This window comes from Calliphora vicina, chromosome 1 (genome assembly GCF_958450345.1).
Source record: "Calliphora vicina chromosome 1, idCalVici1.1, whole genome shotgun sequence".
Lineage (NCBI taxonomy): Eukaryota > Metazoa > Arthropoda > Insecta > Diptera > Calliphoridae > Calliphora > Calliphora vicina.
In genome coordinates, this window is record NC_088780.1 from 41,720,772 (window position 1) to 41,737,341 (window position 16,570).

A 16,570-nucleotide genomic window follows, 5' to 3' on the forward strand; every position below is an offset into this window, starting at 1 on the left:
TAGGTAATAAGTTACATGGAAGTGCGAAAACACCTGTCTGACCAAAATGTCCTGTTTGACCCTCTCTAACTGAGAGAATTCTTGACCGATCTTGTTGAAAAATTGTGTATTACAAAAGCTGTTCTAAAAAGCTTATATAAATCCGTTAATTTTATCAGACTTTTGTGAAACATAATCACTATCTTTTAATCTTGGGATTTTAATGAGAAATGTTAGTTTTTTTTAATTTTTTTTTTATTGAAAACAATTATTTTTCTTTATATACTATAGCATTTACTCTATATTTAATTTCTAAATAGGCACCGCTACTAGTTAGGCCACAACTCTATATAAACAAACAAAAAATAAAATAATCAAATGAATGAATGAATGAATGAAATTTGATTAATGCAGGCATTCATTTCCAAATGGATGGGTGCTAAATGTTTTGCTGTTCTTCCATTGAAATTTCAATTCCTATCACTGTTTATATTATTTTGACCATTGACTAAAATCAATGATTTTAAATTGTTTATGAACTTTTTCGTATTAAATTAAAATGCATGTTTATAGAAACACTTGAGGTAAAACAATTGTTGTATAAATCCTTTTAAATTAAGTAAAATTGTGTGTGATTACATTTTTCAACGCAACAAAACCACGTTGCTTTCAACAAATTCATAAAATTATTGTTTATTTGGCAGGTCTGTAAAGTATTTGTTTTATACATCAAATTTGAATGAAAATGCTATTAAACAAATTTTAATATTAACTAATAGCTAAGTTTTGGCTACAAGCCAAATATTGTCAAAAGCATGTACTGCTACTTAATTGTTTATTTCCTTTTTAACTGTGTCATTTTATAAAATTGAATGAGGTAAATATTAAAATTATGCATGTGTTTTTTTTTGTATAATAATATGATAAACTTACCTCTTTCTACCTCAGCATTTATATTGATGGTACGTAGTCTTAATTCTTCATTTTCATAGATCATGCCACGCGATGACTTTCTATCCAATCTAAAAGTTAAAAGAAAAATATATTTCATTGTAAATATTTAGATAAAACTGATTTGTATATTTAGAATATAAATTTTAATTTGCCTTCTCGATTTATATGGACGCCACTGTCTATTGATTTCTAACAACATTATTTTTCTTTTCCTTATATTTTTTGTTGATCTTGTATAAATTTTCCTTTAATCGCAAATTTTTAAATCTAATAAATATTTTAAAACAACCACACAAATAAAACAAACTAAAAAAATAATCTTTCTTTTTAGTCCGAATGTTGTAAATAAACTAATTTGCTTATCTAGTGATCAATATAAAAACATACATTTATTTTTTTTTCTTTAAATTTCCACTATAAATATAACCATATATTTGTTTTTGTATCTTTTTTTATCAACTAATAAATTATTTTAGATTTTTTTTATTTTTCCAAAAAAAAAAATAGTCGAATTCATAGCAAAAAGCACGTTTGATTTATACTAATAAGAAAATTCAATGTTTACTAATAAACGAATAAATAGCTAACTATAACTATGCAAAGTAAATAACAGCGTCGCGATAGTTTCTAAATATACATATTTTAATAAATATAAACAAATACGACAAAGGTATAACATTTTAACAAAATATAGTCCATCATATCCCAGCACAAGTTTTGGATTTACTTAATATGATTTAAAAATTATCAAACATTATGCGTTGAGAGGAAGTGATATTCAAATTAATTCATATTACGGAAAAAAAATTAAGATTAAGAAGAGCTCTGGAGAATGCCAAAAAAACAAAGGGGGAAAACGGGGGATAAAAGTGAAGTAGTTTGTTTATATGACCACGGAGATATGTTATCCTTAGGTAGGGAATAATTTAAGTGATAATGCCTCTCTCTATCATCCGATAACTAAAAGTCGAAGCAGTTAATATTAGTAAACAATATAGAACACATTTTTATGCAACATCAAACTAAAGAATCGGTATTCTCTATTACAAATCCACATCCGAATCAACAATAAAGACTGTAAAAGTATAATATAGTAAATCGTATTACCTTATCCAACAAAACTTTGTAGACCAATTAGACACAAGAGGAAATAACATCACAAGTGTAGCTCATAGATATCTAAATTCAAGGAGGTGATAATAGACAACATTAAGGTCTTCAAGTGCTAAACCCCTTGAAATTTATAATTTGGTTGAAGTTATGAAGAAGGAAGTCAGTGAAAAACATCTTTCATTCGGGCTTACTTTCTTTAATGCATGCATAGTATGTCCGCAACTCTCTAAAGCCGATTTTACATATTTTGAATACCAAACATTTATGATCAACTGCAAATATTTTTGGTGGTGGGTATAAAAAGTAAAAGTTGAATTAAGTAATAGCGTTGCTACATTTCAAGATACGATACAGTTCGTTTGCGAAACTTTTCAAAAGTTCATTAGGGTGGGTCGAGTTAGCAATCATTGTGCCATCGATTTTTCGATAACTTTTGGCATGAGGAAAAAAATTTCCACTACGACATATCAAAACAAGTAAGAAAGTATGGTCGGTCAAGCACGACCATATAATACCCTACACCAAGTAAATGAGTAAAAATATTTTTCTTTTAAAATATCAATAATTTATATTTTTGAGTGATTTTCGGAAGTGGGCCTTATATGGGAGCTATGACCAATTATGGACCGATCACCATAAAATTAGGTCGTGTTATTTATGTCTATATTAAAGTTAACTATGTTGAATTTTGTGTGTTTATAAACATTTTTAAGCGATTTATGCACGTTAAAGTGATTTTCGGAAGCGGGTCTATGTGGGAGCTATGACTAATTATGGACCGATCGTAACAAAATTTGGTGACATGAATTTTGTATATATAAAACTTATTTGGAGCGAAATTTGTGTAGATACATAGATAAATTAAACTTTTATGACCGATAAAGTCCAATTTCGAGGGGACATTTGTATGGGGGCTAGGTGAAATAATGGACCGATTTCAGCCAGTTTCAATAGGCTTCGTCCTTGGGCCGAAAAAGTAATATTTACCAAATTTTATCGAAATATCTTCAAAATTGCGACCTGTACTCTGCGCACAAGGTTTACATGGACAGCCAGCTAGCCAACCAGACGGACGGACGGACATCGTTTAATCGACTCAGAAAGTGATTCTAAGTCGATCGGTATACTTTAAGGTGGGTGTTAGACTAATATTTTTGGGCGTTACAAACATCTGCACAAACGCATAATACCCTCCCCACTATGGTGGTGTAGGGTATAACAAGTAAGACGATTTTCGGAAGTGAGCCATATGACTAACTATGGACTGACACAAAAATTTGGTCGGATTATATAAAACTTATTTCTGCTGAATTTGGTTTGGATACTTGTTTTTAGTTGGACTTCATTGACCCATTGTTAGCTAAAGTTTAATCAATTACAACACCAAAATAAATGTCGAAAATAGTTTTTCAATACTAACCCCCAGTAACACGAAGTATGCTTATGTTTTAACTAATAGTTATACTGACAGTTTTCATACAAAAATAACTTTAACCGACAGTATAACAATTAGTTAAGGCATAACCAGACATCGTGTTAATGGGGTTAAGAAATATTTATGACGAAACGAAAAATTTCTATTAAAAAATTTGATTTGTGAACATATTTGGAATACACGTTTTCCATGGTCCTACAAATTTTATATAAGTTCAAAGTTCATATTTTTAAGTAGATGCGTGCAATATACTAAAAGTAAAACTGATAATAAATTTGGAGCTGTATATCAGGATATATAGTTTTTCATATTAAATGTAATGAATCGTAGATTTTAAAGTTATTTTCTAGAAATCCGTTTCGCATCAAAACAGGATATATCATAGAAAATCGTCCTTGAACAAAGTACGGAAGGCGGTGTCTTTTTGAATGAAAAACAGGTATTTGGATTAAAAATCATTTTATTTTTCAACATCTCCTTTGAGCTCTATAGACATTGTTCAACGCTTCTTCAATTTGTTTATTCCTTCCAAAAAATAAGTTTTGTATAGGTCATCAAAAGACCTAAATCATGCAACAACAAAATTTATGGTAGTCAATGTATTTGTTTTTGTATCAGACTTTTGATTTGTTGTAATTTTGTTTGACAATACGGAGTGTCTCGTCTCTATGTATAATTCTCTATGGGTAAAACAGTTTCCATGACTTTATTGGCTGACGTACCCACTGTTTTGACTGTTGTTTGGTCTCTGGTGTGTTGTGGTGGATCTAAAAGTCCATATTGCGGTTGAACAACCCCATACACTCTTGGTAAAGCTTTCTCATACCCAAGTGATCATTCAAAATATAAACTACTAAGCCATGTGAGATCCTTATTACTTCCAAAATCTCCCACACTTTCAATATCCGATCGGCCAATTCCATATCGTGATTATTTTCAATTGTTTTGAGTAGAGACCTTAACTCGGCATCCAGAACGTTCGGCATCTGCCATTCTTTTACGGCCACGAAATTCAGTTCACCGCTTTTTTACCAGTGAAATTTATGGTGCAGAGTTCACATAGAATTTATTAAGCTTAGCCTTTGTTTGATTGGTTTTTGGGCAAAAATAATACTTATGTGCTGTTTTTCTATAGCGAACGAGTACTTTGAGTGGAAATTTAACATGTGTTTTGTTATTGTAACAAAAACAAAATACATATAAAATATGCACTCAAAGCACTCGTGCGGTATAGAAAAACAGCACATTAATGAGAACGCGAAATTCACTTTTTCCATTTTTTAATACGGACACATTTCCAATAATTTACCGTATTTTAATTTTATATGTGTCATTAATTTTAACTTTATATCACTTTTTCTAAATTATTTCTAAAATATCACTCAAATAGAATAAAAACATGATAATATTAATTTTTCATACAAGTTTATGAATAACAAGTAAGAAAGTATACTAAGTAAATGATCAAAAATATATTTCTTTTAAAATTATAATAATTTATTTCCCGGAATGATTTTCGAAGAGGGCCTTATATGGAAGCTATGACTAATTATGCACCGATCGCCATGAAATTAGATTGAGTGATTTATGTCTATATGAATGTTATTTTTGTTGTGTATACCAACATTTTTAAAAGATTTTTGCTCGTTAAATTATGGCCCGATCATCATAAAATAAGGTGACATGAATTTGGTATGTATAGAACTTATTTGGAGTGAAATTTGTGTGGGTACCTATATAAATTTGATTTTCAGACCGATAAAGTCCCATTTCGGGAAGACATTTGTACCGGGAATAGGTAAAATAAGGGACCAATTTCAACTAGTTTCAATAGGATTCGTCAATTGGCCGAAAAAATATATGTGCCGAATTGTATCACAATATCTTTAAAATTGCGACCTGTAGTTTGCGAACAAGGTTTACATGGCCACCCAGCCAAACGGGCATTGTTTAATCGATTCAGAATATTTTTGCACGTTACAAACATCTGCAAGCACTCAATATATCCTCCCCACTATTGTCGTGTCGTGTATAAAAATAAGTTTGTGTTTTACAAAAGGAATTATATAAATTTGCTGGGATAATATTTGTAGTATTAGTACATACTCTTACAAACATACAAATTTTCTAAAATATTTTATCTATTTTTATAAAATTATGTTTTGTTTAATTTAACTGTTCGAAGTATTGATAATAAACGTTTCAAACATAACTACCATGAATAGATAAATTAACACATTATGAAATCTGTTGATGATAAATTGTTCAAAATAAATCAATTAGTGAAATGCAATACAAAGTTAAATTTTATTTACAAATAATACACAAATTGTGTCAGAAAAGAAATGTATAAAATTATAGTACAAGTGCTAAATAATCATGCTTGTTATAAAAAATATAAGTATTTGAGAGCAATTATATATAATGATGTTATTATTAACGGTTAGCATAAAATAGAAATCCGAACAAAATCGTAAACAAATTGGATCTTTAATTCAAAGAAGATATCTTAAATTAAATGTTAGAAAGTGGGTTACGAAATGTTATTCTCAGAAATAAATTTAATAAACTTGTTAATTAATCCTCATTTAGTTCTTATTAGAATCGGAAACAATATTATAATTCTTTTTAAATATTGTTAAAAGTAAGTAATTTTTCATGTAGAATTACAGAAAATGTGTAAATTTAGACTCAATAACTTTGTCAAGGTAAAATACATGCAGTGGAATTTATAATACAGCCATATCTCTGCCTTTGTTCACATACTTGCAAATGTATTTGATGCACCGAACTGTAGAACTCAACATTAATATGAGCATTGAATGTCTTGCTCAGTAGAGGAGATTATGGTACCACCCAACGATTGTCAAAGTCTGTGTTGTTGATATTTAGCGTACATGTTTGTCCGCCATTATCAGTATTTCGTCGACGATATATTGGATATCCGTCGTCATTTGTCGTTTCGTTGGTGAAATCTTTTGGAAAACGCTTTGTACGCTTTTCCATCTGCCAGGCAAGATGATAAGCGTTTGAGATCGCCGTATGGGCAATGACGCATGTCTGTGGTAACTATATATCGAACAGTTCTTGATCGGATCTGAAATTTCCACGAAAATTACACAATCGATTTCCTCTGGTGGTTTTTTGTCAACTAAGCAAATAAAAATGCGTGTATGAGGTGATCCTCGCTTTTGTCATTCAACCGAATACATTCAGCAGCGGCTGTAAACGAATACGTGTATTTTTGTAATAATGCTCATTAAAGACTTATCGATGTATTGCCTTTGTACCTTGCAAAAGTAAGGATGTGATCACCTGCCAATTTGGCAGGTGATAAATAAACACGGTCATCCTTACTCGCGCACGAAAGTCATAGCATCCTGTATGTATTCTTACATGTGTCTTGGACTGCTTACGTACGATGATGGTTGAATGATAGAATTACCAATTTCGGCGGTGTCGGCGAAACTTATGTTGATTGTGTCGAAGAAATCGCAGTCACTCGTTCTCAATCTTCGCGTAGATGTCGATAATGAATTGCTTGAACAGCTCACGACATCACAGAATGACATTGTACAGACCTCGTCGAATCATCATACGATATACATAAAAATCCATCGAGCTCACTTTTTTGTTTGTTTCGACACCTGTAACAACATATCCATAAATAATAATTCAAGATGAATAATGATGTTCATAATTAATGAACAACCTGTGGCGGGATCTTGTTGTTTAATGTTTATGCAATATCCGTCTTGTCCCTTCCATAAAATTAGCGTATATTGAAGAGCGTCATATGAACGGTGTGTGACGGCGATGAACTGCAGAACCATGATTCCAGCAACGTTATCAACAACAGGCGCATTGAATCTACGCACGTGTTCTCCAAATTATTCCGATGGTTATAATAGCGTGATTGTCGCTTTGCAATTCGTGCAAGTGTGATTTTAAAATTACAATAATTCCTTGTGTTCAATCAATAGGGTCGTCCAGTTCGCCGACGATGCGTCTGGAGCAATGAGCATAGTTTGTGGTACAATTGGCCTTTGTTTTTGAATGTTGATTTGAATTGCTGACCTTTTCTGTTGTTTCAATCGAAGTCATTTGGAAGCATGAATTGATTGTCGAATGGACTTTAGGACCAGTTTTGAATATGAATCCGAGCCGATTGTTGCATTCTTTGGCCATAGCACCAGGGAACGAAGCAAATGTAAATGCTCGATGTACTTGTTGGTGTTGTCGGTCATTTGCGTGAGTTAATAACGAACCGGAGTTCTATCAATTGTTGATGTAGATTTCGTTCAGCTCGTGCATCCCACTAAGCGAGCATAAATGACATAAGCTTTCTTTTGACCAAAAAAAAATAAAAAAATTTTCCATTTTGGAAAAAAAAAAATCAACAAAGTTTTTGATTTTGCAAAAAAAGTCAAAAATTTTATGTTTTGAGTTACACAATTGATAGCTATCGAAATCGCATCCCACTAAGTGACAAAATAGGAAACTATATAAGCTTTCCTTATAGAAAAAAAGTTTCGTTTTGAAAAAAAGTCAAAAAATTTTTGATTTCGGAAAAAATTTAAAATTTTTTTTATTTTTTGTTTTCAAAAGATTGAAGAAATAGCTATGTATCTAAAATATTTGGGACACATTTTGCTAAAAACAATAGTTAATAAGTTACGTGGATGAGAAAAAATACATGCTTGGCCAAAATGTCATATTTTGACACCCTCTAATTCAGAGAGTTCTTGACCGATCTTGTTGTGTCTGACTTACTATCCAATAGTTCTAACTCTGGTTCAAATTTCATCCCGATCAGAAGACATCGATTTTAAAAATTGGTTCACTTGACATGAAATCCCCCAAAGATTTATATGTATTTTTTTAATGAAAAATAAAAAAATTCGAAAAAAATCTGGTTAGAGTATACGAAATATACTCCACGACATATTCTCATAGCTCCCAAAGATACATTCAATCTTTCATAAAAATCTGTTGAGCCGTTCGATGAGAAGTTCAAACACAAAAATTGCTACATGTGAATTTTTTATATTAGAATATTGTCTCATCAATTACTGAAACATCAAAATGGGCAAATAAAATATTCTTCAAGTATTTAGGAACAGCTACTAATTTAATTCGTCATATGCTACTGAAAACGAGTTTTCTTCCCAAGAGCTACAAATGACAAGGAAATATAAGTGAAAATTAAACCCATTTCAATTAACCCTCTAACCCGCAAGAGTACCTCAAGAAATACATTACAAAACACCAATTATCTCAAAAAGTAATTATAATTTTTTTTAAAGTTTAGCGTTGACTTTATTCACAGAATTGTCAACATTTCCCTCGAAGGTCGAAATGTATTCTGACTTTTAGTTTCTGTTCTGTCAGCTGTTTTTTAAGTCATGTCATAATTTTAAAACGAGATATTTTATGTGTGATTTTTTTTTTTTTTTAATCAAAGTTTTTCTAGTAGCAGTAGTAGTAGTAGTAGTAGTAGTAGCCCGATATATTCGAAATATTTTTTTTAAAGGTAAGATATTCTTCTTTCAGTTATAAATTTGTAAATGTTAAACAATTAACAAAAAGTGTATTTGTATAGAAAAAAACTAAGGGGAGGCTCAGGGGACTGTTGCGGGTTGCAGCTAAATTTATCGGCGGGTTATATTTCATAGTTTTGTAATTTTTTGTTATATTATGTGTTATATTTTTCTTATATAAAAAAACGATAGGAATAGCAGATAAAGATCGCATACGGATTAAATTATCCGCCTTGAATAATGATCAGTTGGAACTCCACAAGATGATCCACAGCCAGGAAGTTCAAAAGTTGGCGAAAAAGCAAAACATCCAGTTAATGACGTCAGTTATGACAATATCGACCACTTTCTAATCTTGTTAGGTAAAAAAGATGATGCAAACTCTGCAAAAAGTCGCGAACACAGTGTGTTTGCTCAAAATGCGATCTTCATTTAAGCTGCTCAAATGCCAAAAATAGTTTTTATGAGTATCATCGTAGAAAGTAAAACATATTTTCTTACTTTTTGTATCTTTTCCCGGGATTTCCCGAAATACAAATGGAGCAAAATTTTAAAAAACAAATTAGAATATTCAATCAATATGGAAAAGGAAAGCCCGAAACATTTAAAATCAAATGCTGAAAATTTTAAGCGGGAATTAGATTTATTTGAAGCAAGTAGCAATCGGAGAATACAGTTTGATTGTCCTTATAATGTTTTAATAACGATAAAGCCAACATATGTTTAAAGCGAAAGAGTTTTCTCGTCGAATGACTTATTGAATGCATTAGTAATTTTGATAAATCAATTTTTTAAAAAAATAGTTCTATGACGGACATATAACATTATTTTTATGATACAATAGAAGTATTCACAATGTAGAGTACTTTCTATAGCAAAGTAGCAAAAGAGCAGTTTAGCAGAAAACAAAATACATTAGAACTACATTTTTACTGCTTTACTCTTTTTAAACTATATGAGGTAATTTTGAATTTCATATTTTTGCTAATAACTGGACAAAATTAATAAATCACGTTGGGTTCACTTCTCACTTATGAATCATATAAAAAATTAGTTCAAATATATAAACGATTATGAAAAACCAACTTTTTTTTTGCAATGTATTTTGGGAATTTTTACCCATTCTTCAAAAATTTTCTTTCGTGAAAAAGTACAAGTCATACTGGAAAAGTGAAAAAATTTATGGCGGTCGCAAGAATGCGCAAGATGTTTTTGATTTACCTTGAAGTAAACACTTAAAAGATTAACTCAAATATAGTTTTACACCGGAACTATCCGGAATAAACAGCTTTAACTCTACTTGAAAAAAGGAAACATTTTATTTTTTCTTTGTGTAGGTCATACTGGAAAAGTGAAAAAAAATTTATGGCGGTCGCAAAAATGCGCAAGATGTTTTTGATTTGCCTTAAATTGAACACTTGATAGATTAACCCAAATATAGTTTTACAGCGGAACTATGCGGAATAAACAGCTTTAACTCTACTTGAAAAAAGGAAATATTTTATTTTTTCCAATTTCTGATCTTCTCACAAAAAATAGTTTTTTTTAATAGTTACAATAGAAATAATTAAATGAAAATTGTTGCATATTTCCTTGAAATAGAGCTTAATAATATAAAAAAATTATGACAATAAAATCACCGTAGGCTTTTTAATCATAAACCAAAGTCACACAAAAAATACACTTCTCTTTGAAATCTTAATGTCCTGTTGACAACAACTGACTTTAAAGCTTAGTTTTTCCTAATCAGAGCTAAAAACCTAAAAAACAAAACATGAATTACAGTTCCCTATTGTATTGAGAAGCTCATTAAATGATCAGAAGAAATGTTGCCAGATATTTATTTTTTAATTTTGTCCAGCTAGATTTGTGATTTACCACAGTGTGCAACGTTTCGTTTGTTTGTTTCAAACTTCTTCAGGGGTTTTTCCTTTTATTGTTGAATTCTATCGACAAAAACATATAAATATTTTATTATAATTCATTGAAAACTTTAGATATCACAGTTTCACTTACGAAATTCTATTGTTACATTGTCAATTAACTTATTATTTAAAAAAAAACTAGACTTAACGACACAGAATTAATAAATAAATAAATAATTATACCCTACACCACCATAGTGGGGAGGGTATTATGCGTTTGTGCAGATGTTTGTAACGCCCAAAAATATTGACCGTCCATACTTTCTTACTTGTTTTATTTTAAAATATGTATATTTTATATAAAAAAATATAACAGAAAAATCAAAAGAAAGAATCTAAAAAGTGCATTAAAAATCCCATTAACATATTAATCGACATCGAATTATAAAGATACGTTCACAATTTATAAAATATTCTGACACTTAATTGCTTTTTTACTCTACTATATCATGAATACCGCTAATATTTAATTTTATAATAACAAGTTATTTCCAAATATTTTAACAAACTTTTTTTTGTTTTATGTGGGTACAATTGAATTGAATTGTAATGTAATGTTTTTCTTTTTTTTTTTTAAAAAATGACACAATTGTATAAAATAATTTTCTTTTTTAATTATTTTTCTAGTTAAAAAATATTCCTGGAATTCCCGGGAATCCCGGGAAATGAAATTTTTCATTCCCGTTTCCCGGGAAATTAAATTATCCGGGAAACCCCAAACCCTAGTCATAATGAACCTAAAAAAAAAGAAGTAAGAGTGCGATATTCGGCTGTTCCGAATCTTATATACCCTTCACCAAATTATACTTAAAAATTTTAAATATTTTTAGGTAAACAAAATTTAATTTTTTTCCAGTTGTTTTTTCCATTTTTTTGAATTTTTTTTTTTTTTGAAAAAAAAATTAGGGTTAAAATTTTTTTTTCCCGATTTTGACCCATTGTAGGTCCAACTTACTATGGTCTTATATACGTCGTTGCAAATGTCTTTGAAATATCTATCATTAGATATCCATATTGTCTTAGTAATCCAGATATAGGTCAAAAATCGAGGATGTCTTGGTTTGAAATGTAGAAATTGCAAACGGAATGACAAACTTATATATACCCTTCTCACGAAGGTGAAGGGTATAATAAGTCGACAAAATTTTTTTAGCTTTTAAAAATTTGGGTTAGAGGGTTAAATTTTATTTTTACAGTTTATTCAGAGAGTACAATTTTTTAAATTTAGAACTAATCAAAAATACCTACTAATGCCCGTAATTTCAAGTAATAGATATCGATGGTATAAAATACCTAGCAGATAAATGTACCTAATAGGTAAAATATCTACGTGTAAAAATTAATAATTATTTTTTCTTTGTAAGTAACTATTCATTGATAGATATCTATTTCGTGAAATCATAGCTATTAGACTTCTCGTATACGTAATAAAATGTCAGTGACATATAACTCATACGACCTGTCCAACACTAATTAAATCATCATAATAAAAGATGTTTCAATTAGTTTGTACAAAAAACCAAATGTTAATAAATTCATTATTTTTATAAATAAAATATAATAAAATTTCTTTGTAGATTTCATAAACAATAGACAATCTAAAATAATCTATAAAATGAGTTTTTAGATAAATAAACAATACATTAGATTGATACAAATTAAACAAAAATCGATATGAATAAAAGGTGCGAAATAGCATAATAAATAAACAGAAATAAACCACCAAAAATTAGACTAATATGAATGAAAAATACCATTATTCACTTTAAAATGTGTAAAAATAATATATCTCGTGAGCTTTAGTTTTTTTACACTTTTATTACTTAAACTTTTATTGTTTATTTTTGTTGGTATAAATATAAAATGGCATTTTTATTTTAATAACCCTGAAAATTCAAAATTATTATTTTACTCGTACTACCACAAACAAAAAGAAAATATTTGTTAATGGATGTAGGTAATATTGTAGCAGTTTCGCTGTTTGTTGCTAAACATTTTGCTAATTTTAGTGCCTTTTTGCCTCTCCCTCTCTTTCTTTTAATTTTTTGTTTATGATTTTAAAATGTTTAAACAGCTTCACGTACAAGCATTTTACGTGTAGTTTAGCATTGTTTATTGAAACTGTGCGTGACATTTTCGCTAGAATGTGAGATTAAATGTGCTGCGATTTTCTAATTCTACAAGGATTTTTATGTTTCTTATTAAGCATTTTTTGTTTTACTTTTTGGAAACTTGTTTTTATTAGAAGATAATAGGTCATTAGAAAATGTAGACGTTTATACAAGGTTGAAATGAAAAAGATATTAAGAAATTAATACAAGCTTTTTTTTGTTGTTATTTTCAATAAACTTAATACACGTAAAGTTCATGGTCTAGTAAATGTTTTTATTTAAAGACACAGATGTTAAAATAAAATTCTATTGAACATTTTTTTCAACTTTTTTCGACTTAATATTTACATAAAATATCCAAAAATGTGTTAATGGTTTTAAGTAAAAGAAATATTTATGTCAAACTTTTATATGCGGGGGTAGTACGATGTGGAATTGTGTGCTTTACCTTTCAAACTTGTAAGAACATTCAAAGTGCTTATTGATTGCATTAAATATGTAAGTATTTTACATATTCTGCATCTTTATAAAAGACTTATATTTATACATAAAATAACAACACGACTGTTATATATAATACTATTAATTGACTAAAAATTTAATAATTCTATTTAGTGTTGTTTAAGGTGGCATAACGACTCTGGATGTTTTTTTTGTATAATTGGATGAATTCAACAGGCTCATACATTAGTTGAATTCTGGCCTTGTTAGAAAAATCTGGCAAATATTGAACGTCGCTAAACTAAATTTATTTAGATTACTGACTTAATGCAATGCACTTACATACCAAATTCTATTTCAAAGGGTTTAAATATTGCTCAGCAGAAAACTATAGTTGTTTTCGTATATGGTTATCATAATCTGAGAACACCATATTATGACATAATGATTAATCATATATATGATTGCTACAATCATGTTAATGGTAACATAAACATATTAGGCAATCATATAAAAACTACAACAAATTGTTAAAAAAAACTTTTAAAAATGTTGAAACGGTTATGTTAATAGTATGCCCCAAAAAAGTTTTTTTTTACTTCATGGGTGCTCAAGCATAATTTAAAAGCTTATAGCGTAAAGTAGTTTTGAGATTTTTATCAGATTTTTCGGAAGAGATTTAGAGGTCGTTAAATTTTGGGTTAGTACTAATGTTTGTAACGTGCAAAAATGTTGTCCCAACACCCACATTAAATTATACCAATATGCGCAGTATCATTTTCTGAGTCGATTAAACTACAGGTCGCAATTTCAAAGATAATTCGACAAAATTTGGAAGAAACCTATTGAATTTGGTTAAAATCAGTCCATTATTTCTCTTAGCGCCCATACGATTGCCCTATCTGAAAATAGTTAAGCTCTCAAAAATTCAGCACAAATAAGTTTTATGTAACCCGAACTCGCACCACCAAAGTTTGGACGATCGGTCCATAATTAGTCATATTTCCCATATGATTCCCACTTCCGAAAATCTTTTTAACATTCTTAAAAATGATGGTATTCGAATAAAATAGTCATATACATTTTAAAATAGAACTTCATCTTCTATGGTCGGGATTGACCGACTATACTTTCTTACTTGTTTTATTTGATTTATAAGTTAGCTGATAACAAAGCAAAACAAATTTGGCTAAAATTTACATCAATATTACAACTTCTGAAACTGATTTTCAGAACTTATTACAGGGCATAGAACTACATCGTAAGAACTCCAATAAATTACACTGTCCAACAAATTGAGACTTTTTGATTGGAACAGAATAGCGACCCATAACTCTGAAAGGGCATATTGAGTATATCATTTTTATAGAATAAACTTATAGTCCAGCTGGTCTGAATTTTAATTTTTTGGTCGAACGGAGCAGTATACTAAATGCAAAAAAAAATTTGTAAGCTAATGTCTGAGAGAATTCTTATTATCAGAGTTATATTATGGAATTTTATGAGGATAATTTTTGTGGAAGATCTTAACCCTCTAAGTCAATATGACCCTTTTTATAGAAAAAAAATACTTTAAAAAATGACATTTAAGGATTAAGATATTCTACGTAAATTTTAGCCGGCAAATTTCAGTGGGGGTCACCAAAGATACCAAAGATGTAAATAAAGGTCTTTACGCTTAATTAGAAAAATTTCACGCCATCTCGGTTCTAACATTTTTTTAAATCGCTAACTATCCATGTATGATCCGAATGAGCTGATATTTAAAATATAAATAGTCCTAATATATATACATATGTAGATTATCAATTTTAGGTCAAAAGTATTTTTTACGTTTTTTCAAAAACACATTTTGCATGGAATATATAAAAAACGTTAAAATTTTTAAAAGGGAGCAATGTTTGTGGAGCTCCTCATGAATAAATACAAGCTTTTTGTATAAGTAATTGGCATTAGTGAAAACCATTGGACTTGAAGATTAACATTTTAGTGAACGAAATAGTTTTATGAATATTTGGATGTTCCATGAACAAAAATATAAAATTTTAATTAATGCATAATTTTAACGGTTAAAGATATTACAACAAAATTTGGAAATAGTGTAGATCCAAATTTCCTTAAAGCAATGGAATTATAATTTTTGACACTTTTTATTTTCAAATAACAAAATTCCTAATACGGGGAAAACGTGTACAAAAAACTGAGTTTTTTAGAAAACACCCTACGGCGACGTTATTTACTGTGTGATAGTAAAATAACTTTGTACGTGTTTAAATAAGATATAGGGCTACACAAGCGTGGAGCATTTTTGAGGATCGGTGCTTTGACTTTTTAGAATTTTTTGCGCAAACCAAAATTTTTTTTTTAAATTGGAAAAGCTTGTATAGGTCTGGAGGCGACTACGTCCACTTAAGTGAGCCAAGTTTTACTTTCCACGCTTTTGCATTAGGTTCTTTTTTCGGATCATATACAAATTTTATGTAGTTCCGAAGAAATTTTTTTTCTACAAAAGAAAATAAATAGGGACTTTTTTGAGAAAAAACGTAAAAATACGGCCATTTTTATATATACCAACTTAGGATTAGTGTATCTTTTTATAGGGATGACATAACTGTTAGTAAGTTCTTTTTATAGTATTCGAAATTTTATCGCAAATACTGGTGATATTTTAAAAAACAATTTCGACATATCAAAAAAAACTTATAAAAGATCGAGCAAAATTAAAAAAGTTAAATAAATAAACCTAAATAACTTGAAAGTAAAATTTTAATTAGGCTTAAGTTCATTTTTATTACAATTTATTTGTAATAATTCAAAGAATATCACTGAATACTAAAATTTTAGACAATTGGCATTCCAATTTGCCAATTGTCTAAAATTTTAGTATTCGGTGATATTCTTTGATTTATTACAAATAAATTGTAATAAAAATGAACTTAAGCCTAATTAAAAATTTACTTTCAAATTATATATATAAAAAGTTCGAATAATTACCAAAAAATCTATAAATAAAACCTAAATAACTCTTGAACAAAAATTGATAACCTATATGTGTATATATATTTTAGATTG

At 29.2% G+C, this 16,570-nt stretch overlaps 1 protein-coding gene across 4 annotated transcripts in view; it reads right to left on the minus strand.

The window, feature by feature from the left end:
* The window catches only part of LOC135959028 (mucin-2), a 75,127-nt gene that overhangs the window by 16,831 nt on the left and 41,726 nt on the right, over positions 1-16,570 (minus strand). For all 4 annotated transcript variants that reach the window (XM_065510026.1, XM_065510043.1, XM_065510034.1 and 1 more), the window contains one exon: positions 913-1,001. In XM_065510026.1, coding sequence (XP_065366098.1) covers positions 913-1,001 — 89 coding nt within the window. The remainder of the gene's footprint in view (positions 1-912; positions 1,002-16,570) is intronic.